The 25,438-nt window shown below is 34.4% G+C and overlaps 2 protein-coding genes across 3 annotated transcripts; one reads left to right on the top strand and one right to left on the bottom strand.

Annotated features, from left to right (window-relative positions):
• The first annotated feature begins 3,376 nt into the window (after positions 1–3,376).
• On the top strand, positions 3,377–5,230 carry LOC120214540 (activator of 90 kDa heat shock protein ATPase homolog). The gene is made up of 3 exons (XM_039212423.1): positions 3,377–4,406; positions 4,649–4,728; positions 4,822–5,230. The coding sequence occupies exons 1-3, from the start codon at positions 3,525–3,527 to the stop codon at positions 4,913–4,915; spliced, it is 1,056 nt and encodes a 351-aa protein (XP_039068354.1). The 5' UTR covers positions 3,377–3,524; the 3' UTR covers positions 4,916–5,230.
• A 989-nt stretch (positions 5,231–6,219) lies between these two features.
• On the bottom strand, positions 6,220–7,516 carry LOC120214542 (thioredoxin-like 3-1, chloroplastic). 2 transcript variants are annotated; one of them, XM_039212425.1, is made up of 5 exons: positions 7,075–7,516; positions 6,916–6,990; positions 6,613–6,679; positions 6,513–6,530; positions 6,220–6,433 (listed from the first exon to the last, which is right to left on the bottom strand). In XM_039212425.1, exons 1-5 carry the CDS (start codon positions 7,383–7,385, stop codon positions 6,335–6,337), a joined length of 570 nt encoding a protein of 189 aa, XP_039068356.1. In that variant the 5' UTR covers positions 7,386–7,516; the 3' UTR covers positions 6,220–6,334. The 2 variants fall into 2 exon arrangements, with proteins under 2 accessions (XP_039068356.1, XP_039068355.1); XM_039212424.1 differs by having other exon boundaries at positions 6,613–6,682; positions 7,075–7,507.
• Between the last annotated feature and the right edge of the window lie 17,922 nt (positions 7,517–25,438).

The raw sequence follows: 25,438 nt of genomic DNA on the forward strand, positions 1-25,438 counted from the left end.
GATTTTTTTTTTTCATTGTGATTTACATCGAGAGAGGGTGATGAAATATGAGGAAAGAAGACAAATAAATTTTACATTCATCCAAGTTGTTTGCTTCCAAAGAAAATGTTGTCATTATCCTCTCTATGTGTTGCCATTTTGTTGACCAAATGTTGATTTGGTAATTTTAGCACAAATATCTTTAGAAAATTAACACGAAATCTCTTTATACTTGTCCAATTTTTTTTATTATTTATAAGATTTTAAACATGGAGGTATTTAGAAATATTTATTTGGGAGTGAATACATATATATTAATAATAATACAAATTTTGTATAGAATAGACACAAATAAAATTTCATGATTGATATCATCAATAAAATGGACCACTATTACATATAAACTCGAATTCCATGATGGACAATGACCCACCTTGAACTCCATTTAGATATGCTAATACTTCTAAACCTAATGTTAAATTTCTTAATAGTATAATGTTATATTTAATTTTTACAACTTTTTAGTTTATTCTTTATTTTCTAAAATATGAAAATATTGTCTTAAACATTAAATTATTAACGGTGTTGACAGGGACGAAACTTTAATACTAACTTCACATGGTTAAAGACTAAACAGTTTAGCAGTATTGGCAGCAATCAAATGAATTTACTAAGCAATCTCAGTGAAATGGTTAATCTTTATATATATTGAAATTACCAGTAAATTTATCATCAATATAAGAAAAATCTAATAATAAAAAAAAATTCAAAATAAAAATAAGAGATTAAAAAACTAACCCTCGGTGGTTGATTTTCCATTTCTGACCGTGAATGGTTGTGAGGGTTGCTCTAAGAGATGGAGATAGACGGATTTCGCCGGAGATGGGGACAGATGTCGCCGTAGAGAGTGAGAGATAGATATGAGATTGAGTTGTGATTTAGGGTTTTAAGTTATGATTTGCGATAATACTGTTTACATTTGTGTTGCGAAATTAATATTGTGTTTCGCGTTTCGAATTTGACTTTTGTGTTGCGAATTTGAAATTCAGTGTTGCGAATTTGACTATTGCGTTGCGAATTTGACTTTTGTGTTGCGAATTTGGCTATCGCGTTGCGAATTTGACTTTTGTGTTGCGATTTAAAAATTCGCGTTGCGAATTTGACTATTGCTTTGTGAATTTGACTTTTGTGTTGCGGATTTGACTATCGCGTTGCGAATTTGACTTCTGTGTTGCGATTTACATATTCGCGTTGCGAATTTGGAAACTGGGTTGCGAAATTGGAGTTCGCGTTGCGAATTTGTTGGTCATTTTGGCAAATCCAAAAAAAGTTGGTTAAAATTGTATATTATAAGGCATTTTCGGTCACTGAGGTTATTTTCTCTTACAATAATTGTACTCACCTGATAATCCCCACTAATAAGGTGTAGAGATGTCTGGCTAATCAACAACTTTATCCTTCCCATTTTTGTTGCTAGATTCAGGAGCTTGATTACGATCTACACAAGCATCCATTATGTACACATACATACCTATGTTAGTATACTCCTTAACATTATACTTTAATAATATTCAAAAGTGTCATTATTTCAATTTCTATAACAATTTCAAACTATCTTGTAGTTCCAAACTCAATATTATCGGTACTACTACCCTGGTATTAATACTTCTACACTATGGTACCGATACCCTCTTTCATTATCGATATCATTTCTACATTCTATGTTTGCATGGTATCGATACCTTTCTCACAATATTGATACTATTATACTATGGTATTGATACCCCCTTTCAGTATCGATACTATTTTGACATTTTGGATCCATGGTATCGATACTTCCCTTTGTTAGTATCGATACCCCATCAGTATCGATACCACTTACATCGGTATCGATACGGTTCATCACATTTCTACCTATTTACACCTATAGTATCGGAATTGTTCTATCAGTACCGATACCCTTACCTAGATTTACCATTTTTCAGCCCGATTTTTACTAAATTTTCCCCTCTAATCTCTTCCTTTTACCTCCAACAATACTATTAATGTTTTCTTCACTTAACCTCACAAACATTCTTTCATTTAACCTCTTATAACATTTAGAATATTCAAAGAACACTTCAACTCAAGAATCATATCATTTTTCTAAACATGTTTATAATCATATCTCATGCTTCTAATCTCTTATTCAATCATTTGACAAGTCAAATCTACTAATAAACCTCAATAAAAACTCATATATCAACATATCATTCAAAAACCCATTTCCTTAAATCTCATATAAAACATCAACCACTTAGTTTTAATATTCTTTAATCATTCCTTAAGCTTACATATCACTTAATGTTACAATAGCAACCCAAAATTTAAAGGAAAAACTAACTAATGGAAGTTTACCTTATGCTATAGAGGAGATGACTACCCACGTGAGTAAAGGAGAAGAAGAATAGAAAGAGCTTACTTTCATCTTTTCCCCCTTTACAATCCCTAATAAGATATATTTTAAATTCATTTTACCTCTTAAAAGATCAAAGTGTCCTCTTAATTTATCTATTGTTACAATTTAGTCTAAACACTATTTCAAATCATTTCCTCATCTTTTACCACTTATTCAAATAAATTTTAAATTTTTAAATCTTTTCAATAAAGTCTCTGACCTGATATTTGGGGTATTACAATACCCAACTACTCTTGAAGATATGTTGCAGTATATGTTGTAAGATATAATCTAATTATTAGTCGTAGTTTGATGGTACGAGTATACTCAACTACTCTCGAAGACCCTTGTTTAATCCCCTTTGAATACTTTTTTCTCTTTTAATTTGTTTTTCTTTCATCAGATGGTCTTCAACCGAAAACCTTAGATATATAATGTTATAAAATATTACAAAGTGGAGGGCTTACCTCAGTGTTTCAATCGCATCTAAGAATAACTTTATGCTGTTGATAAGATACTCGCCAATTGCATATTATTTCTTCACATTATTTTGTATCAAATAAGGTAGTGATATGTATTATCATTTGATTTAATATAAAATAAAATAAATAAATAAGTAAAATATCTCCTAATCTGATAATGACACGTGTCACAATTTAATTAGAAGTTAAATTTATTAAATCAAAATAAAATTATGACTAAATTAAAAGAAGATATAAATATTAAGAATCTAATTATATCAATTTTGTTAATTATTATGTCAATACTTTCGTTAAATGATAACGATAAGTTATCAGATTAAAGACATTTAAATAATTAGATTATTTTATTGTAAAATTTTAAAAATTATGATCAAATTAAAAAGGAAAAAAAAATGGTTGCTCTATGAAATTTCGCTCAAACTCTTGTTCTAGATCCTTCCAAAACGAAATGACCTTACTTCATCAAATCCCACATTCTAGACTCCCCGATCCGAACCCCCGAGAGCAAACCTTCCCATTTTATCTTCCTTTCAAATTTGGCCTTTGGATCAGCGGCCTCCCTATAACCCAGCAGCCGCCCTTATCCCTCTATCCCTAATTCACCACCCTCTTCTTATTTCACGTCAATGGCGAAGTACGGCGAAGGCGACAAACGGTGGATTGTGAAGGAAAGAGCCGACGGTGCCAACGTCCATAACTTGCACTGGGCAGAAACCGATTGCCTCCCATGGTCAAAAACCTTCTTTACCAAAACCCTTTCCGATCTCCCCATCCTTACCGGCGATTCCAATCTCTACATCACGACCAAAAAGGTCGAAAAGGTCGACGGTGAAGCTTATGTCAATATCCGGAAGGGTAAGATTATTCCCGGATACGAGATCAGTTTGAATTTATCTTGGGAAGGCGAAGCCAAAGACGAGGAAGGTAAGACTTTGTTGAAAACTGAAGGTAATGTCGAGATTCCGTATATTGCCGACGAGAATGCCGACGAAGATCCCGAGGTTAAGGTGACGGTTAAAGACGAAGGACCCATTGGTAAAACGTTGAAGGAAGCGATGTTGGCTAAAGGGAAGCCTTTGGTTTTAGAGAAAGTGAGGGATTATGTTAAAGCTATGGCGAATGGAGGTCCCGTTAAAGATGAATTGGAAGCTAAGAAATTGGCACCCAAAAGTAATAGTACTGGCAATAGCAATAGAAGTTCGGCTGTGGTGTCTAAGGGTAAAGCTGCGGTGGAGAAGGAAGCGAAGAAGGAAGGGAAGAAAGGGTGTAAAACGATTACGATGTCGGAGAAGTTTAATTGTAGAGCTAAGGATATGTTTGAGATTTTGATGGACGAGAATAGGTGGAAAGGGTTTACTCAGAGTAATGCTAGGATAAGTAAAGAAGTTGACGGCCAATTTAGTATTTTTGATGGATCCGTTACTGGTATTAACTTGGAGTTGCAAGAAGGGAAGTTGATTGCTCAGAGATGGAGATTTGGGAGTTGGCCTGACGGGGTTGATTCTACGGTAAGCTCAATGAATATCTCTTTTGACTGTTCCTTAAGCTTTTGGAAATACATTGGGGCTCAATTATTGTCGATATTGGCTAGAGTCTTGGCCGATGAGTTTTTATCATGATGGTGTAGAAGGTTTCTGAAATGAGGTTAATTGTCAAAGTCATATCACGTCGTAATTTCTGCAACATTCGCAACCGCAATTTAGTACTATGTATAACACTGTCCGTTTTCATTAATGGGTTGTTGTTGCAGGTAAGACTTGTTTTCGATGAGCCTGAGCCTGGGGTTACTATAATCAAACTCACTCATTCAGATGTTCCTGAGGAAGACAGGTTGGTTTTTATTTGTTTTATAATCTGATATGGCTAATTTGTTATGTTCGAATCAGGTTATTGATCTTGTTTTTGTGTTGATTTGTGATGCAGATATGGGAATGCTACTGTGGTGGAGAACACAGAGAGAGGATGGAGGAACCTTATTTTCAATAAGATACGAGCAGTATTTGGTTTTGGGATATGATTTATTTTATTCTCAAAGGAGGAAGTGCTCTTTTTTTTTTCTTCTTGCTTTTGAATTGTTAGAGCTTTGTGAAGTCTTTCTTTTAGCTATTATTATGACCGTGCAAGTCTGATCTTGGTGTACTGGTTCATGTTTTTTGAAGTTGAAAGTTGTACCGAGTGTCGTTGCTGTCTTGTTTTCCAATATCCAAACTATTTCTTCAGACTTGTGATAATGACAGTGACGAAAATGTTGCCTTGATGATGTTTATTCTCTGGGTACATGTTAGTGTTATGTTGTTACATTTGAGTTGATCATGTTGAGTTTTTGGTTTAATTCTTTGCTACTTCTATGTATTTATCTTTGATGATTCTGTAGAAAAGGTTAAATTGAAATACTGTTCTTTCTTCAGTAAGAAGCGTGTGGTTTTTTGCATTGGGTCGTTGCATTTAGAATGATTGAACCCTCACGGGTGAAGTTAAGTTTGTGGGTTGATTTACTATCTTGTAGGGTGAAGGGATATGATGCAATTTTATCTGCATAGTTAGTGAGCATGTTGATGTAGTTTTAATTGTGGTTGATTTACTCCTACTTATTGCAAGTTGGTTTAAGCTAATTAATAATCCATTTATGTATGTTTTGGATTTCAATTGGTTTACATAATACCTGGTGCTTGGACAATGGTTAACTTGGCTACAAATTCTCTAAGGTTGATTACTTTGAGAATGCCAGCGGAAGCATGATCTTGTCTCTGTCATGATAATCTAGCATCTTCATATGGCAGTTGTGGTTTTAATTAAATTCCTAGTTCACTTACTGGAATGTGTATTGTTCAGAGTGAAACATTTGTTTTTCTGCCAACGATGTTAGCCCTCTAAATAACATGTGGAAGCATTTTTGGACGCGAAATGCGGAATGTTCAATTATGAGGTTAAAAGATGAATAAGGATTGCTTTAAAAGGGGTTTGGTTTGGATGTGCCAGTGTTGATCCTTAATTTATGGCATATAGTTTAACTTTAATGGAGGTTGTTGTTTGGACATATGTGTACACCCCCTTTTTAGTTAAAGAGAACTTTAGTATATTGTGATTAAGATTTTTTTAGTGGTACAAGGACTTGAGCCTTAAGGTCATCGACTACATGCGTTGTGATCATTCCAAATGATGTAATTTGTGAGGTGTGTCAGATGTTTGCGCCATTGCTGTTTAAGGTTAAATAAATCCAATGTCATTGCATGTTTCGATACAGTATGTAAAAGCCACTGAAATCAAATGAATTTTATCTCGACTCTGATGTGTTAATCTAACGACTTGGTTTTTACTGTACAGATAAAGATATAGGTGGCATTGAGAGAGTAGCAGTATCAATATCCCATGACAATCTCATATAGTAATGCACATAAAAGAGAAAAAAAAGTGATAATTAATCCCTGTATTTTCTTCAGATAAATTTTTGGATCATTTGTCTCACTTCTTCGGTGACAAGCCATGCTTTGTGCCCTCCAATTACTTCCTCTTTCATCTCCCCGTCCTTCCATAACTGCACTCAATTCTCATCTTTTCAGATAATCCAATTCTCAGATATTTGTATTTCTATATTGAAGGCAGAGTGAACATACCTGAATTGTAGGCATTTTCTGCTAGGAGAAACACATGAAACGGTGAGGTATTTTTTTTTTGGTAATTATAATTGAATTAGAGAAAGCATGTAGTACGTACAGAGATGTTTCCACGTTTGACTAAAGTTTGAGGTACTTTGTTGACGTCCACGTAATAGAATTTGATTCTTCCAACATAACACATTAGTCAATTTATAACATAACATGTAATTAAATTGTCACCAACATTTCGTAGCTGTTAAAAATTTTATAGGTTTTGCATACATTAATGGATTCCAGGTATCATAATTCATAACATTGGTTTTCTTTCTTTCTTTCTTTTTTAATTCGTGTGTAAGATTCAGAGCAATTTATATTGGTTTTGAACATATTAATGGAAAAGAAAGAAGGGAAATAAATATACTTGGTATGGAACTCAGCTGCCAATTTCTCCAACTTTGGCTTCAAATAGATGCATTTCCGGCACCAAGCAGCCATCCTATCAACAATCAAACAAAACCCATCCTTTTCACTTTGAAAAAAATAACACTCAAGGAAAGAGTTAGAAGAAGATAGAACGAACCAGTCAATGAGAACAGGTTGGGAAAGCTGTTGAGCAGCAGCTAGAATCTGATCAAGCTGATCACAGTCGTTGATGGGTTCCATTTCAATCGCCCTGGGTTTCGACAAATCAGGCCAAGCAGCTTCTACTCTCCAGGTTCTCCTCTTCATCTTCTGCTTCTTCTTCCATTTTCCATCACTCCAAACAGTCCCGGAAAACCCAGAATTCTTGGGCCAAAACAAACAGCTCCCACTGTTCCAAAGCTGCTGCCGTTGGTATCTTTGATAGATTTCTGGGAACATAACTTGAGAATTCGCTGCCAAAACTGACATCTTGTCCTTTTTCCTTCCTATGTGCTGCAGTTTCCAAGATACTCAGACAAAAGGGTGTGTGAGAAAGTTGAAGAAATGCATGATTGATTAGATTGGGTTCGAAGAAGAAATTCAAGATATTTGTTTGCTCGAGACTGAAGCTGCGTTTTGGATAATATTATTTTGCGTTTCGGCGTTGAAGATGGGGAGAAAATTGCTCCAAAAAAAAACAAAAGCTTATCTGAAAGGTAAGGGCACAATGGCATGTGTGGGACCACTAGTAACTTTCCCCCCCTAACTCTAGAATTACGTAAAATAAGTTTTCATTTTCTAAAATATTATAACCATGTAAAAAATTTAAAATATTATAATATGAAAAATATTACAGCTATGTGAAGATTCTAAAAAGTATAATAATTATATGAAAAATTTTAAAATATTAAAACGTTCAATCACCTTATGCAGACGTTGATATTGAAAAAATTATTATAACTATGTGAAACTCAAAACTTTTATAATCGTGTGAAAAATTCTAAAACAATATTATAATTATGTAAAAAATTATAAAATATTACAATTATGTGAAAATTCTGAAAATATAGTTATATAAAAAAATTTAAAATTATTATAGTTATATGATTTTTTTTAAAAATAAAATTTTATTTCTAAAAAATTCATTTTAAATAATAATAAGGTAAACATCCAGATCTGGATATATATAGGTGCTGCTTTAACAATCAATTGAGTTTAGAAAATTAGGTTAAGAAGTGGGCTTGTACAGTTACACAGGGTCTTTCGATAAGATAAAAAAACAACTATATTCTTAAAAGGTAAATCTCACTAAACAAAACTTGTACTCTTGACATGTACGCTTGACATGAAAATGATTAAATAAATTAAAATATTTTAAAAAACATAACATTTTTTTAAAAAACTGAATATTGGGCTAATAGTTTCATGTTAACCTGAGAATTTATTAGGTTCACCGATTCGAATTTAGGATAAATGGGGTAAGAAATTGATCTTATTAGAGATAAAAAGAGGATTTTTAAATTTGAGATGAAAGAAGAGGGACCTAGAATGCAATTTTACCATTAAGCATGATGATTTGGAAGGATTTTCAGCTTATTTTCACGTGGGTCTTTGGGGGATTTTGGCATGGAACTTTTATAGAGGATTTAAGCTCCAAGAACTTCCTCTAATATTTTCATCTGATTTCCTTGTGTTATAGTTGTCTAACAACTAGTTTCATTCATTTTTATGTTGGAATCAAATTGTGGCTTTTGGTAGAGGAAGAGTGGTGCAAGAAACCCCCAAAGAGCAAGGTTAAGAAAATATTGGTTCTTAGGTAAGCTAGAGAGGTTTTGGGTTGCTAAGTGTTGAGTAACATACTTTAACTCTTAAACTACTTGTATGACATTTGCATGAGTTTGCTTGCTTGTATGTGATGGTGAAGCATGTTGGGGGTTTGAGTGCTTGATGATTGTGTTGGGCATTTTAGATGTCACTTTAGTGTAAAAATGATGTATGATGACCCTTAATGACTTTCAAAAGCATTAACCATCAGTTTAGGCCTTAAAATAAGTATTTGGGTTGAGTTTGAGGGTGTTTCTTGTGTGAAACAGGGTATTTCTAAGTTGTAGTATTGATATGTATTATCAATACTATTCATATTATGAGTAAAATTAGAATATTTTATAAGGGTAGTATTGATACTACAAAGGGGAATACCGATACTACTCATTTGAAAAACACAAAGAGTGATTTTTGGGCCATTTCGAAGCTAATTTTGGAACCAATACTCAAGGAGTATCGATACTACATGCATCTATACTAAGGGTATTTTAGGGGACTTTTAGGCTATTTTCGGTATCGATACTTAAGAAGAGTATCGATACCCTAGCCTAGGTATCGATACCCATATAAAAGTATCGATACCATCAGTGATGATTGTTTAATAGACTTTAACATATTGAATAAACTCAAGAGTGAGGATTTTAATAACATTGAGATCGAGCATTTAGCTTAGGAAGGTGGGAAATTACTAAAATGCCCTTAGAAGGTTGAAATTAAGAAAATTACCCCTAGTTTTGAATAAACCTTAAGGATATGATAATACCTTTGAAAGAATAAGACTAAGAAATGATGTAAGCCATGAAAGATCGCTTGTTAGACTTAAAAGGAAGCTTGAAATACCCTTGAACGGGTAAAATAATCATAATACCATTGGTCATAATAAGTGACACGAAAAGCTTGAGAGCACATGGAAAAAGATGTTAAGACTAATAATTAATTAAGTACCTTTTATGTAAGTCTTAAACATCTGATATACTTGTGAGTGAGGTGAATTACTAGAATGCACTTAGGGGCTAAAATTATTAAATTGTCTTAGTGGGCCTAAGTGAATGAAACAACCTCTGCTAGTAAGAGTTGAGTTACTAAATGAATGGGTAATGAATTGAGACTCGAGGGAAGAGTCTATAAATGTTGTAATTGATAATAATAATGAGATAACAATGTGATAATAATGATAGAAAACGTTTAGCTTTATAATAAGAGCTTGTTAATGAATACTCGATAAGAATTTTAAAAATGATTAATATCGAGGTTATTGGGTTGGGTAGTATCGGTACTGTAGACACCCGTTTTAGTTCGGTTCTACAAAAATATTTTATTATATTATACATTCATTTATTTATTATTATTATTATTATATTTTTATTTTATTATTTTTGTAGGCCCCACACTCAACAACCTCGATTTAGTGAGATTCAGAAAATAAACCAATGTATTTGAGTCCTATTAAAACACTAAAATCAACGTATTTGAGTCCTATTAAAACACTAAAACCGAAGCATTTTGAGTCCAAGTAGGACTCTAAATCTGAGCTAAAAATAGGTTTCTTTAGACTATAAATAGACTCATGCATCAAGAGGAAAGACACAGAGAAAAACGTGGAACCAAAATCAGAGGAAGGGGCAACGATTTGGAAAAACTGAGGAAAGAAAATGACAAAAAATAAGCGTGGAGGATCCAAAGCCAGTATCTAAAAGCACGAGGAGTGGCAGAGCTTTTTCATTGCAAATCCAGTTTCTCTACACGTAAAACATGGGAGATGTAACAACTTTTGACTTATTCTTTTTATTTCATTTTTTATTTATTTACTTTATATATATTTTTCATTTTATCCTAATATTAATATTTTTTATTATTATTTTCTCATGTTTATTTTCATTTTCACAATCCAACACTTTTGAATTTTTAAGGATACTTTCAATCGATCAAAGATAATTAATTCGAATTGAATTTTTAAATTTCAATTTTGATTTCCACGATTAAGATAACTAATGAATTAATTGGTATCGAAAGGGCAGTTCAAGGGTGCTAATCCTTCTTTGACCGTAACCGACTCCCGAACCCGACACGTTTCTGGTACAACGTAGATCAAGTAAGCTGGTGTCTGACCTACCTAAATTCGTTTTAAATGGTCAGTGGCAACTTCAATTCATTTAATCCAAGTTGAAGCCTAATTTGGGGTCCAACTGAAAGCCGGTCGCGACAACTTGGCAACTCCACTGGGGACAGGTAAGTGAGTCAGGCCGAAATTAATTTCCAGTTGTCTTTTTTAGCGAAATTACAAGTTTAAATTTTAATTTATTTATTCGATTCTTATTATTTATCTTTGATTATTTTTCAAATAAATAGTTGTATTGATGTTTTTTCAATGATTTCATATCTTTGACTTTTTTCATCTCAGGCTCTATACCTGAGATCCGAACCCTATTTAAGTGGGGGTGAAAGCGACGCTTTCGTGTGAATTTATTCACCGTGCGGGCCTAGCAAGTAGCCTTCGGGATTCATATACCTTATGTCTTCGTGTGAATTTATTCACCGCATAGGCATAAGGGAATGTATCCTCTCGAGTTTAACTTAGTCAACATAAGCTTGTAATGGGCTTAAGACTAAGGGTCTGGCAAGCCCAAGGGGGAACCAGCAAGGAGAACTCGAGTACCTTTTTAGAATCTAAACCGGGAGAATAGGGAATTAGAGCCCTCCCAAAAACCTCATTCCAAACCCTATGATGCTTTGTTTCCTACTTTACTTTCTGTTCAAAGCATGCGAACTAGACAAATATGCGGTTAGGATTTGTTTGAAATTAACATGCGGGATAGATCATGTCCGGGTAGGAATTAAGGCATGTGGGGTAGATATCATGTGGGGTAGGATTTTTCATTATTATTATTGTTTTGATTTACCTCTCTAACTCTTTTTATTTTTTCTCTTTTATTTTGTTTTCATCATTTGCATCATTTAAAAGAGGTGTTGTCCACCAAAAACGTGTTAGTTAAACTTGAATAATTGTATTAATAGATAAAGGGGTTGTAATACAAGAGATGAAAATGCAGAGGACAGTCTACAAGGTGACTATGTATCATATTCAATCCAGAAGACGTGGTGTCCACAATTGAAGAGTATATCACTCTGCTGCATTATAAAGGACTCAGAATGAATCGGGTCTACATCAAGCATAATGAAAGTCTATCTTTGAAAAACTGACTGGCAGAGGTTGCAGGGACAAGATGAAGGTTACTGATCTTGGGAGTCCCTTCAAAGACAACAATGGAAAAACGATAGCTGAAATTGGAGACCAATGCTGACGAATTCAAGAAACAACAAATTACTTCACATAGTTCTTATCAATTGAGGGCTCCAATGACGTATTCGTTGGGAATAGGTTCAACAAAAGATAAATGTCAGAGATGCAGTCATTCGAGACTTCTTGGGCCAGTACAAAAAGTAACTTAACATTTGCACGGTTCATCCAGAGAATCCAGAGCAGTTCGACAGATTATTCAATTGGTGAAAGATGAAGGCAGAAGACTAGTCAACATGTCAAAAGTTGTCAAGATATTTTTGTCTCTTAAAAGATAAAACACTTTTGTCCCCAATGAGGATTATTTATAATAACAGACACATTTTTGGATCAATGCCTCGAACATTGTATGCATCATGCATTCCTGCATATTTCGCATTATTTTTCTTTTTTTATTACATTCACATGTCTCATAAAAAATAGGAACATTTTGATTCTATTCCCAGAACCTACAAAGAGCTTTACCAGCAACTTCTTGACACCCATATAGTTTCACCATACTTGGTGGAAACCATGAAGTCTCCATACCCCAAGTGGTATAACGAGAATGCTAATTGTGAATATCACGCTAGTGTCCCAGGGCACACAATTGAGAATTGGTACTCATTCAAGAGAGTCATGCAGAAGATGCGTAACCAGAACTGGATCGATTTCAATAACTTGGGGCATCCAAGTGAGGAAGATCATTTCATCATTTGAGGCATTCTGTTTGAATCTATTTTTCATTTTTTTCTCAAGTTTTGTAAGGACTTTTAAATAAATGTATCTTACTTTAAAGACGTTAAGCAATGAGTCACATTTGCAAACTTGCAATTCTTTGAATATCATCTGAATTAAGAAACTCTATAAATGGTTCAAAGTTACAATCTTTGACTAAGTAACATGATTTAAAACAAGGAATTTGACTTTACCCAGAATATGCACTCAAACACCGTACCCTGCTCTTGCAATAAACCAATATAACATTTTCCTTTCATAAGGTGCGGACAACATGGGGCATCATTTTGCATATGACATTAGTATACTTTTTATTTAAGATGTTCAATGATGATCATTATCTTTACAGATGGAATAGTCGAGTAGGTAAATATAGTTTAGGTCAGTTGCTTGGAAATTAAACTCTAAAAATGAGGTTCCTTGACTTTCAACAACACCTAGACTATAACAGGTTCTTCTTGACAAACTTAAGAAATTAAATCCGTAAAGCTGAGCTATTCCACTAAGGCAATTGGTTATAGAGGAAACTTGAAAGCCCTGGCCTTATGAGTATATTACGTTTAAACCATGATATTGCTCAAACACTTGGCAATTCGGTGTTTGCTCCACTGCTATTGTCCGATCGAAGACTTTGTGATGAGATAAACCCTTCAGTTAACTTGATAAAACTGATTATGTTAAGTTGTCTCTCTAAAGCAATTGGTTAAACGCCTCGGCTTTATGGATTAAGCTAGCCAGATAACAGCAAATTAAATCAAATTTATCTAAGCAAGAAATTTTCGGTAATGATGGACTAAGGGAGTTAAGGAACACCTGTTATAGTCAACTTCACACGAGCACTCAGGAATTTCATTTTTAGACCGATATTTCTGCACTACCTTTATTAGAGGAGCTTACGAGGCTTGAACAAATGAAAGATTTCAGAGGACCGAAATTAAAGGTCTAGTAATTGATCATGCTAGTTATGTTATTTTTTTCGCACCCAATTAAAATGCCAAACCAAAAAAACACATTGCAATAACAAAAAATGACCTTTTTATGGCTGAAACCTTAGGTCAACCTACAACCAACTCATCCATTTGAACATTTGTCAAAGAGCTGTAACTCTGAAAGCATTAAAAGAGCTATTGATTCCTTTGATATAATTTGAACTCATGTTTATAATTTAATTCAATTGCGAACAATATTTTACAGAATTTTTATCCTTTTCCCTTCTAAAACAAGAAAAAGGAGAAGAACATTTTCAAACAGGACCGTCTTAAATATGAAAGGTCTGTAAAGACAAAGCTTGAAATAAGGCATGGTCGATTCCAACGACAAGATCAACAGACAAAAATGAGGCTCCATCCAAGAGATAAAACATAATTAATTCATGTTGCATACATCTTAGACACACTTAAGAGCATCACATTTATCATTTTTAGCACACATTTTTTTTTTACATCTTTTAGAGTCAATTTTCAACTTCAAGATGAAAGATAATCGATTAAAAAAGTGCATTCGAAAATTGATATGGTAGCTCAACTTCACAGTGAAGGGGCGACTGACTGTCAACAAACAACTTTTCAGTTTTATTCAGAGTCAATTTCAACTTCACAGCGAAGGATATTGGACTCGAGACAACACAAGCTTAACTTCATAGCGAAGGGGCGGCTGACTGTCAACAAACAACTTTTCAGTTTCATTCAGAGTCAATTTCAACTTTACAGCGAAGGATATTAGACTCGAGACAACACAAGCTCAACTTCACAGCGAAGGGGTGACTGACTGTCAACAAACAACTTTTCAGTGTCATTTAGAGTCAATTTTAACTTCTCAGCGAAGGATATTGGACTCTAGATAACACAAGCTCAACTTCACAGTGAATGGGCGACTGACTGTCAACAAACAACTTTTCAGTTTCATTAAAAGTCAATTTCAATTTCACAGAGAAGGATATTGGACTCGAGACAACACAAGCTCAACTTCACAGCGAAGGGGGGGACTGACTATCAACAAACAACTTTTCAGTTTCATTTAGAGTCAATTTCAACTTCACAGCGAAAGATATTGGACTCAAGACAACACAAGCTCAACTTCACAACGAAGGGGTGACTGACTGTCAACAAATAACTTTTCAGTTTTATTTAGAGTCAATTTCAACTTCACAGCGAAGGATATTGGACTCAAGACAACACAAGCTCAACTTCACAATGAAGGGACGTCTGGCTGTTAATAAACAACTTTCCAGTTTTAGAGTCAATTTCAACTTCACGGTGAAGGATATTGACTTTGAAATAGCACAAATATATAGATTTCAACTTCACGACGAAGGATATCCAATTCGAGGCTCAACTTCACAACAAAGGGGATATCCACGATTTTAACTTCACGACGAAGGGAATTATGCCCACCAAAGGCCTTTGAGTTTGACTACGCTCAGCTCCAAGGTACATCATTTGTAGCATAACTTAAGTCAAGAAGGGTTATCTGCCAACCGAAGACCCTCGAGTTCGATTACACTCAGCTTTTAGGGCACATCATTTACAGCATAACTCAAGGCTAGAAGGGTTATTTGTGACCAAAAGACCTTTGAGTTCGACTACGCTCAGCTCCAAGGTATATCATTTGCAGCATAACTTAAGGCGAGAAGGGTTATCTGCCAACCAAAGACCTTCGAGTTCGACTACGCTCAGTTCCAAGGCACATCATTTGCAGCATAGCTTAAGTCGAGAAGGGCTATCTGCCAAAGTCCCTCGAGTTCGATTACACTTAGCTTCGAGCGCACATCGTTTATAGCATAACTCAAGGCTAGAAGGGTTATCTGTGACCAAAAGACCTTCGAGTTCGACTACGCTCAGCTCCAAGGCATATCATTTGCAACATAACTTAAGTCGAGAAGGGTTATCTGCCAACCAAAGACCTTTGAGTTCGACTCCACTAAGCTCAAAGACACCATCATTTGTAGCATAGCTCAAGGCAAGAATGGTTATCTGCCAAAGACCTTCGAGTTCGATTTCATTCAGCTCGAGGGCGTATCAACCGCGTTGCATCAGCAAGGAACTACTTTCGATCAAATTTTTACACCCAGGTCTCTAAATCAAGAAGAAGACCAAGGTCGACCAAGATTGGCAAAAAGAGTCACTTTCCGATTCCCCACGATTTCAACTTCAAGAATAAGGATATCATGCCCAATGAATAGACTTAGTGTCACAAAAAACACTATCAAGTCTCAAATCAAAGAGAACCAGACAAAAACTGGTTGTCTTTTTCATCTTTGCCTATTCTTGTTAACACAATAAGTGCAAAGAGGGGCAGCTGTAGACACCCATTTTTATCCAGATCTACAAAAACATTTTATTATATTATTTATTATTATTATTATTATTATATTATTATTTATTATTTTTGCAGGCCCCACACTCAACAACCTCGATTTAGTGAGATTCAGAAAATAAACTAACGTATTTGAGTCCTATTGAAACACTAAAACCGAAGCATTTTGAGTCCAAGTAGGACTCTAAATCTGATCTAAAAATAGGTTTCTTTAGACTATAAATAGACTCATGCATCAAGAAGAAGGACACAGAGAAAAACGTGGAACCAAAATCATAGGAAGGGGCAACGATTTGAAAAAACTGAGGGAAGAAAATGACAAAAAGTAAACGTGGAGGATCCAAAGCCAGTATCTAAAAGCACGAGGAGTGGCAGAGCATTTTCATTGCAAATCCAGTTTCTCTACATGCAAAACATGGGAGATGTAACAACTTTTGACTTATTCTTTTTATTTCATTTATTTATTTATTTACTTTATATATATTTTTCATTTTCTCCTAAATTTAATATTTTTATTTCTTTTTACATTGTTTTATATATATATTATTTATTTATTTTTTCATTTTTTATTAATATTATTATATTAATATTTTTTATTATTATTTTCTCATGTTTATTTTCATTTTCACAATCCAACACTTTTGAATTTTTAAGGATACTTTCAATCGATCAAAGATAATTAATTCGAATTGAATTTTTAAATTTCAATTTAAATTTTGATTTTCGCGATTAAGACAATCGATGAATTAATTGGTACCAAAAGGGCGGTTCAAGGGTGAAAATCCTTCCTTGACCATAACCAACTCCCAAACCCGACACGTTTCTAGTACAACGCAGATCATGTAAGATGGTGTCCGACCTACCTAAATTCGTTTTAAATGGTCGGTGGTGACTCCAATTCATTTAATCAAAGTCGAAGCCCAATTCGGGGCCCAACCGAAAGCCGGTTGCGACATGTACTCTGTTCGTAGAGTATCAATAATGTTTTTTCGATATCAACACCAAGGGTAAGATATCAATAACATTTTTAAGTTTAAAATTCTAGTAGTCAAAATTGATATTAGTACTCAAGAGTAGTATGGATACTTTAAAAGGGTAATATTGATACTCCAAATGGAAGTATCGATACTTTAGGGATTTTCCCAAAATATCAAAGGTAAATCAATATCAATAACAAGGGTGAGTACCAGTCCTCAAGGGCTAGTAACATAGCTTAATATCGGTACCATACTACTGAATTAGACACGAAGTCTATTTTTGGGTTAAGGACTCGAAAAAGGGTTAAGGTTCTCCAAAACCCTAATAATAAAAGCTTATAAGTGGAAACTTGGATAATAATGTAATAAACATAAGAGCGTTATTAGGTAATATTCCATAAGACTTATGCTCTTGTTTGATACTCAGGAAATAATAAGGACACCCAAGCTACTTTTATGTATGACGATCGTCTAATGTATATATATGAGAAACATTCAGAAATACTCTAATCAGTGTTAAGGTCCTTTAGTATCAGTTCAAATGTACTTCTGTATCAGTGCTAAGGCACTTCAGTATTCAGTGCCAAGGTAATTTAGCTACCTGACAACATTATTATGATATTATGTACCATGAACTATATCGTGATGCTTTTGATGTGACTCTATCTTGATGCATTTCATTAGTGTATGACTAGTACCTGATGGCTATGTACTGTCATTGTGTTTGTGTGATTTTTTGTGTCATATAATGATGCATAATAGCATGATATTTTGGTTAAAGGCAAGTATATGTATACTCATAGTGAGTCCCTTAGTAGTAAACTAAGATAAACATGAGACTCAAACCATTGAGATAATGGATGTGCCTTGAATAGATGGTTTGGTATCATTGATGGCATAGTAGTATTTCTTCTCTAATTGTACTTATTAGCTTGCTTATTTTATAAATGCATGTATTATAGTAGTGGTATAATGTGGTGCGAGGCTTACAAGCTCAGTATTTGGAATATGTTCCATTCGTAGGTTTTAGGTTTCATTAAGTATGATGGGATGACAATATCATCAGAGGAGTCTCAACGAAGTATCAGAGTACAGTGATGACGACTTAGTGGCCATATAAAGATCATGATTTGAAATAAATCAATTTGTATTATTTTAATTATTTATTTTATTTATCGATCTTTTAAATTAGGGCCCCACTTTTACAAATGATTATGGTTTCATACTTGTGTAAATAATTTAAAAGTGAGTTTGATCATAAGAAAAAAGAATGGTTAGTCATTTCGATGATTCCATGTGATAATAAATTCTTCAGAATTTTAGTGTTACATTTAGTGGTATTAGAGCAAGAGTTTAGTTGGTTCTAGATTAATCTAGTCAAGTCCTACATGCTTAAAAAAATGATCTTGCAGACTAAGACTCCTATATCATTCGTCCATCGCTGATTGATAAGTTAATGTGTGGCATTGATTAATAAAAGGGTAACAAAGACTAACCTATAAGAAAATTGTTGAAGTGACTAACTTAAAAATGTGAACTCCAGTTAGTTTTGTGCATCATATGCTAAAGTTGTTAGGAAAGGCTTGATTAAGGAACCTAACCCTCTTGGATAAAGCTAAGAAAATATTTTCTAAGTATGTGAACATTGAACTAAAATACAAGTGTAAAAGGTGTTATTGTAAGATTAGAAAGAGAAATTTGTGCTAAAACAATAGAGATGTGTAGAAGGGTAATCTCATTAGAGTGATGAGTGATTTTTTAGTATAAGAGTCTATTTGATTATCCTCATTTAATCAATATTATGAATTTATGTGTGGTTAAATTTTCTCCCTTGAACGTGTCTTGAAAATCAAAGTGAGCAGTGAAAGTTAAAATATCCCACAATGTTGTAATAAAAAGTCAAAGTTTTCTTAAGATTTCGTAAAGGTGAATCATAGTCAACTTATCAAGCGGCTTGATCACTAATCCAAAAATTGGAATTCCACCGTGTTCTAACATCAACACATAATTTTTTTGTCGTTGAAATGTGCAATTGACGTGTTGCCTCTTCAAATATTTCCCAACATTTTGGAGTAGCACTCCAAAAAAGAACACTGTTATGGATCCTTTCTATATCATCTCCAATCACATTTAATCCATCTTTAACAATTAAATGCAATGTGTGCATAACAACGCATGTGAAAAAAGGTTCTATTAAGCAATAGAGTATCACCTCCCAATCAATCAACTAACAACTTAATGACGTTATCATTCACACTATAATTATCAATTGTAATAGATGCAAGTTTCCTATTAATATTCTAATCCAGGAAACATTTCATCAAACTAGAAGCAATGACATCAATGGTGTGCCGGGTTGGTACATATTCAAACCTAATTAAAAACTAACTAAAATGTATAAGTTTTGAAACATATTTAAATGTAAATAATTAATAAATATATCTTTAAAAATGTACCTTATGATGTGTTTTTGTAAACTCCAAGCTTTATTAATGTAATGAGCAGTAACAACTATGTAACCTTTGTTTTGATGATCTGAAGTCCACACATCAGTTGTTATGGCAATTCGTCCATCATTAGCCTCCAACTTAGACAATATTCGTACCTTTTCATTTTTTAACATATCCAAAAATATCACGCTTTATAGTCTTACGAGAATACATTTCAAACATAGGTTGTAGACTAAAATAATATTTTTTTAAACTGTGTATGATCCACCATTGATAAAGGATATTCATACATGACTATCATCTTCGAAAGTTCTTTTTTTGCCACATTTTGATTAAATGAGAAAGCCTTCAATTTTCCATCCAACTTCTTTTGATTAGCCACTTGGACTTGTTGTTGAATGTCCACTTGAACTCGCTTGTTACACATTTTCAAATGATCACACAAATGACTTGTCCCATTCTTAGATTCACCATTGACTTTTTTTTAGATTGATTACATATTGCCTTCTACTGATTGTTGATCTTTTCTTTTTTGAAGTGATTGCGTACCTCAAATTTTAACTTTGATGAGGTACATTCACTTGATTCATTATTTTCAACCACAACATTAGGTTAACTTAGTATAGGCAATGCATTTCCCTCATAAATTGGTGATGGACGTCTTTCGGTTAGTAACTGAGGAGAGTTAAAAATAGGAGATGTTGACGAAACAAAATTCTCTAAAAAATTAGACATCTTCCAGTAAAATCATTGAAGAAAATAGTATTTAATAATCATAATAACTTATATAATGTCAAATGACAAATATCAATTCATATCTCAATAAACAAATAAAAATCATGCCATAAAAAGCATACATGGTAGATCAGTATTGTAGTTTGAATATCGGTAACCATTATATTCATTTTCTTCTATTTTGGAAAATTATGAACGCTCATATTTATATATCAAAGATCCATTATCATTGCACCCTACCTACTGCTACTTAGCTTATACAATGTAACTGAGAATGAATGGCTTCAACGAATATATTCAAACTACAATAATGTTCTACCATTAAAATTATAAACAATACTATAAATTATGAACGCACTCAAATCTCAACTATTTTTCTTTTTGGGATTGTCTTTTCATTTATCTACTGCTGAAATTTATCTATTGCTGAAACTTATCATATACAGTAACTAAAATTTTACATCTATTACTGAAATTTATCTACTGCTGAAAATTATTTATCGTCTTTTCAAATCTTAATTACATCAAAGATTCATTTTTTAATTCCATTAAAATTAAAGTAAATCTTTTCATATATATAATGCTGAAACTTATCTATTGTTGCAAATTTCACATCTAGAGTAATTAAAGGAGTTGTTGATTTTTTATGAAATTAAAACCTAATAAAGAGTTGGGTAAAAACTTATTTATATTATACTGATTTCACATAGTTTTCACAAATATGAATCAACAGAAAGTAAAAAACAACAAAAGGAAATACTTACCTTGATGAAAAATGAAGTTTTTTCTGCTCTGAATGTTGTTATTGTTTATTATAGAGCATCCATTGTGGGAAGAAAAATGAAAACTTGAGTAAAACCTTATTTATATTATACTAATTTCACATAGTTTTCACAAATGCGAATCAATAGAAAGTAAAAAACAATAAAAGAAAATACTTTGATGAAAAATGAAGTTTTTCTACTCTGAATGTTGTTATGTTTATTAACAGCATCGATTGTGGGAAGAAAAATGAAAACAAATGAAAATCTTGAAGGCATAAACTGAAGAAGAAGGATCAACGTTTTAATGGGTGATGGCTAATGATGAATTAAAACTCTGAAGAGTAAAACTTGGAAGGAATTTGTGCGAGAAAATGAAAAAAAGGGTTTCAGAATTCCAGATTGTCATCTCGGGAAAGGGAAAGGGAAAGGGAAAGGGAACGAAGGGAAAGTAGAGTATAATTTTAATTTGAGAAAATAACCTCAGTGACCAAAAATCCCATATAATATACGATTTTAACCAATTTTTTCCGGATTTGCCAAAATGACCAACAAAATCGCAATGCGATCGCTAATTCGCAACGCGATCTCCATTATCGCAAATTCGCGTTGCATTTCGCGTTGCGATAGTTGGAAATCGCGTTGCGATAGTTGGAAATCGCGTTGCGATGGTATACAATGTCGTTGCGATTTTCCCAATTCGCAATGCGAATAAGTAAATCGCAACGCGAATTGGGAAAATCGCAATGCGATACTGACTATCGCAATGCGATACTTACTATCGCAATGCGATAATACAAAATCGCAACGAGATACTGACTTTCGCAACGCGATTCTGACTTTCTCAACGCGATTTACATAGCGCCATTCGTATTAACGCGTATTTTTTTTTTCAAATTCCAAACACGAATTTTTTCTTAATAAATCAAGAAACTGAACCGTCCACAGTAATCGCAACTCATAACCTCAAACCTAAAAACACAACACTCAGTCCCATCTCCATCTCTCACTCTCTACGGCGAAATCCGTCTCCATCTCTGAAGATTTCCGTCCCCATCGCCGGCGAAATCCCTCACAACCATTCACAGTCAAAAATCCCTCACAATCATTCAGAAATGGAAAATCAACCTCCGAGGGTTAGTTTTTTTTATTTTTATTTTGAAATTTTTGCATTATTTTAGGTTTTTCATATTGAGATTGATGATAAGTTTACTGGTAATTTCAATAATAGATTAACCATTTCACTTAGATTTCTTATTAAATTCATTCGATTGCTGCCAATACTGCTAAACTGTTTAGCCTGTGAAGTTAGTATTTGTCTTTGCTTTGTCTTTTGGTTGAAGTAATGCAGAAGAAGAATAGTTTCGAGAATGAAAATCGCAACGCGGAAATAACTATCGCAACGAGAAAATCGCAAAAATCGCATCGCATTGCGATTTTTATTTCGCGTTGCGATTTTCATTTCGCGTTGCGATTTTTATTTCGCGGTTGCGATTTTCATTTCGCGTTGCGATTGTCTGTCGCGATAGTCATTTCGCGTTGCGATTCTCTCGTTGCGATAGTCATTTCCGCGTTGCGATTCTCATTATCTCGTTGCGATTTTCATTTCAACCAAAAGACAAAAACAGTGTTGCAAATTTTAGTTTCAAGAATAAACTACTATTTATGTTTATTGTTTTGTTTTTGGTATATCTTGACAGTGTAATTTTTGTATATCTAACTTGGTATGTTTATTGTTTTTTTGTAGAAATTTTTTTCGGCTTCATTGACATTAAGGAATAAAGTTAGCCTAGCCACTACAATTGCTTCGAAGCTTTCACCTGCACAAAGAAAATTGTTTGAAGAAACCTGCTCCGGGCCATGGCTGAGAGTACAGCATCCGGGTGGAGATGCTAGTTTGACCCATTTGTGGCTTCATACCATGACTAGCGATCTACCCGACAGTATACAACGTGGTGAGGAAGAGATATGGTTTCATTTTCCACCGCGTATACTTGTTTTGGGCGGAAGGAGTTCTGCTTAATCACTGGTCTACGATTCGGACACGATGATGTAGGCCGGTACACTCGTCATATCACCCACCCATCATGGTTATCCAGGGTTTTTCCTGATGAGTCAATAGAGAAGCCGAACTTACATGTCGACGACATGAAGAAATTGTTTAATAAGAAAGATGGTTTTACTCGGATGAATGACGTCGATGTTGTCCGAGTATGCCTTCTACTACTTTTGTATGCCGGCTTTTTAGGCAGAGAGGCCAGACAACCTATTCCTCAGAGCTAATATTATTGGTAGAGGACCTAAATGCATGGAATCTGTTTCCGTGGGGTTCGTATATATGGAAAGCTACCTGGACTAAGTTGTCGTCTGCCTTTGATGACCGCAAAAGTTTGCGGGGCGATGGGTCGAAATACACTTTGTCAGGCTTTGTTTGGGCCTTTAACGTAAGAATTTCTATATAATGTTTTCAAAATTATAATTAATTATTTAACAGTTACTAATGTTTGTTATTATATTGTTTGTAGATTTGGATATTCGAGGCCTTTCCCGCCATGATGACATATGCAATAAAAACTTCAAATGATATTCCCAGGGCTATTTCCTAGAAGAGGAAACGTCTGTTGGATTGGGAAGACTTAATACCATATGCGACAATAAATAATGTAAGTTAACACAAATACTATCATATATAAACAAGTTATTAATATTAGACGTTTAACTTTGTTTGAGTTTTTATATTTTTAGGAGGCCAACATCCCATTAATGAGAATGACACCCACGGAGGCTGAGCTTGCCACTGATTGGTGGAAAGCTAGTCAGCGTTTTCTTGATGGCACGAATGATGAGCAGCCTCCACTTCCTCCACTTCGAGAGCCATCACCTCACCTAGAGCCATCACCTGATCGACCCGACTATACACCTCTACAACGAGAGCCATCACCTATCCCGTCACATCATCGAGCCTCTTCTCCACCATCACCTCATGATAGGCGACTGGCAAAGATGGCACGACTTCTATCTCCCTATTCTCCACCTCCACGGGATGAGTCAAGGGAGTTACGTGATGAGGTCAATGCCTTGCGTGAGGAGATCGGTACTCTACTTGATAACGATGGTGCATGGCGTGTGGAGGTGTCTACTTTACGTGGTTAGGTTGCCGCTCTACGTGAGATGGTAGTATCGTTGCAGAATGAGGTTCATACTCTACGTAACGAGGTAAGTTTAAGATTTTCCATATTTAACTTGATGATAAATTTACTCGTAATTTCACTTAAATTAACCATTTCACTTAGATTGCTTAGTAAATTTATTCGGTTGCTGCCAAAACTGCTAAACTTTTTACTTTAACACTGTGAAGTTAGTATTTGTCTTTGTTTTGTCTTTTGGTTGAAAGTTTGAAATATATTTATCTTTGTTTTCACTGTTTAAATATCATGTCTGTTTATTTACTGATATTTGTATTTTTATTTAGCGGACCGATAAGGTGGATGCTTTACGTCGGGTTTTTCTTGCACGACAGAGTTCACGCATCAGACGGCGTGCACGTGCTATTAAGTCTCCGTATACCCCAATAGTGCGAAGACACCGCAAGAAGAAGCCCGACTCGCCTATCATCCCTCAAGAGTCCACTCCTATCGTTGAAGAGGCCCCTATCATTCCTCGAGAGTCCCCTCCCACCGTTCAAGAGGCCACTGTCATCGTTGAAGAGGTCCCTCCCACCATTCAAGAGCCCGATTCACATGGCGTCATATGTAGGATTCTTGAGAAACCCTCTGACGTGCCGACATGATGGATTCAAGTTGGCTCTCGTATGAGTTACCGGCCAGTACCATACCGGTATCTGAAGAGGAGAGGAAACAACTACCGGACACAATTCTGGATAACACCCTTTGGGCTAAGACCGCAGTTGATTTTTATCTACATGAGCGAAGCCAGGGGTGTTTCACTGACATATGCAAGCTCAATGATGATATCTATTTGTTGCTTGATCGGTCTTGGTGGGGCGTATTATTAGGGGTCGAAGACAATGGCTATTTCGATGGAGGGGTAAGTCTTATATTTTTCTTATATTTTCATTTGATTATTTTTTTGTAAATTTATGTAAGTTACTAATATATGTCTTTTTTTGTAAAACAGCATATCGATGCGTGGGTGTCACGTCTTCTAATAATTAGGAAACTTAAGGAAAATAAAAGAAATACACGGTATACAATTATGCCGACGTCTTTTAACGCCGTTCACTTGAAGAATCAACGAGATGAATCATTTGCGTTGGGCAATGGACAAGCTAAACTTTATCCTGCATGGTGGGAGGTCGATAAGGTTAGTGTTTATTTAGATTGAGTTTAAAGGTATTCATAAATAAGTGCGCAAATGAATGAATTATTACTTATGATTGCAGGTGTTTATCCCTGTTTTGGAACGTAACCATTGGCTTCTCGTCGAGCTTCAGATCCCATCCCTT

This window comes from Hibiscus syriacus, unplaced genomic scaffold (genome assembly GCF_006381635.1).
Source record: "Hibiscus syriacus cultivar Baekdansim isolate YM2019G1 unplaced genomic scaffold, ASM638163v2 tig00110065_pilon, whole genome shotgun sequence".
Lineage (NCBI taxonomy): Eukaryota > Viridiplantae > Streptophyta > Magnoliopsida > Malvales > Malvaceae > Hibiscus > Hibiscus syriacus.

Bases quoted from the DNA above. Each gene is read 5' to 3' on its own strand.
- LOC120214540 (XM_039212423.1), top strand. From the start codon at position 3,525: ATGGCGAAGTACGGCGAAGGCGACAAACGGTGGATTGTGAAGGAAAGA. The intron at 4,407-4,648 runs GTAAGCTCAATG...TTGTTGTTGCAG, and splicing joins CTGACGGGGTTGATTCTACG to GTAAGACTTGTTTTCGATGA. The intron at 4,729-4,821 runs GTTGGTTTTTAT...TTTGTGATGCAG, and splicing joins GATGTTCCTGAGGAAGACAG to ATATGGGAATGCTACTGTGG.
- LOC120214542 (XM_039212424.1), bottom strand. From the start codon at position 7,385: ATGTCAGTTTTGGCAGCGAATTCTCAAGTTATGTTCCCAGAAATCTAT. The intron at 6,991-7,074 runs GTTCGTTCTATC...GATTGTTGATAG, and splicing joins CAACCTGTTCTCATTGACTG to GATGGCTGCTTGGTGCCGGA. The intron at 6,683-6,915 runs GTATATTTATTT...GTGTTATGTTGG, and splicing joins GCAGCTGAGTTCCATACCAA to AAGAATCAAATTCTATTACG.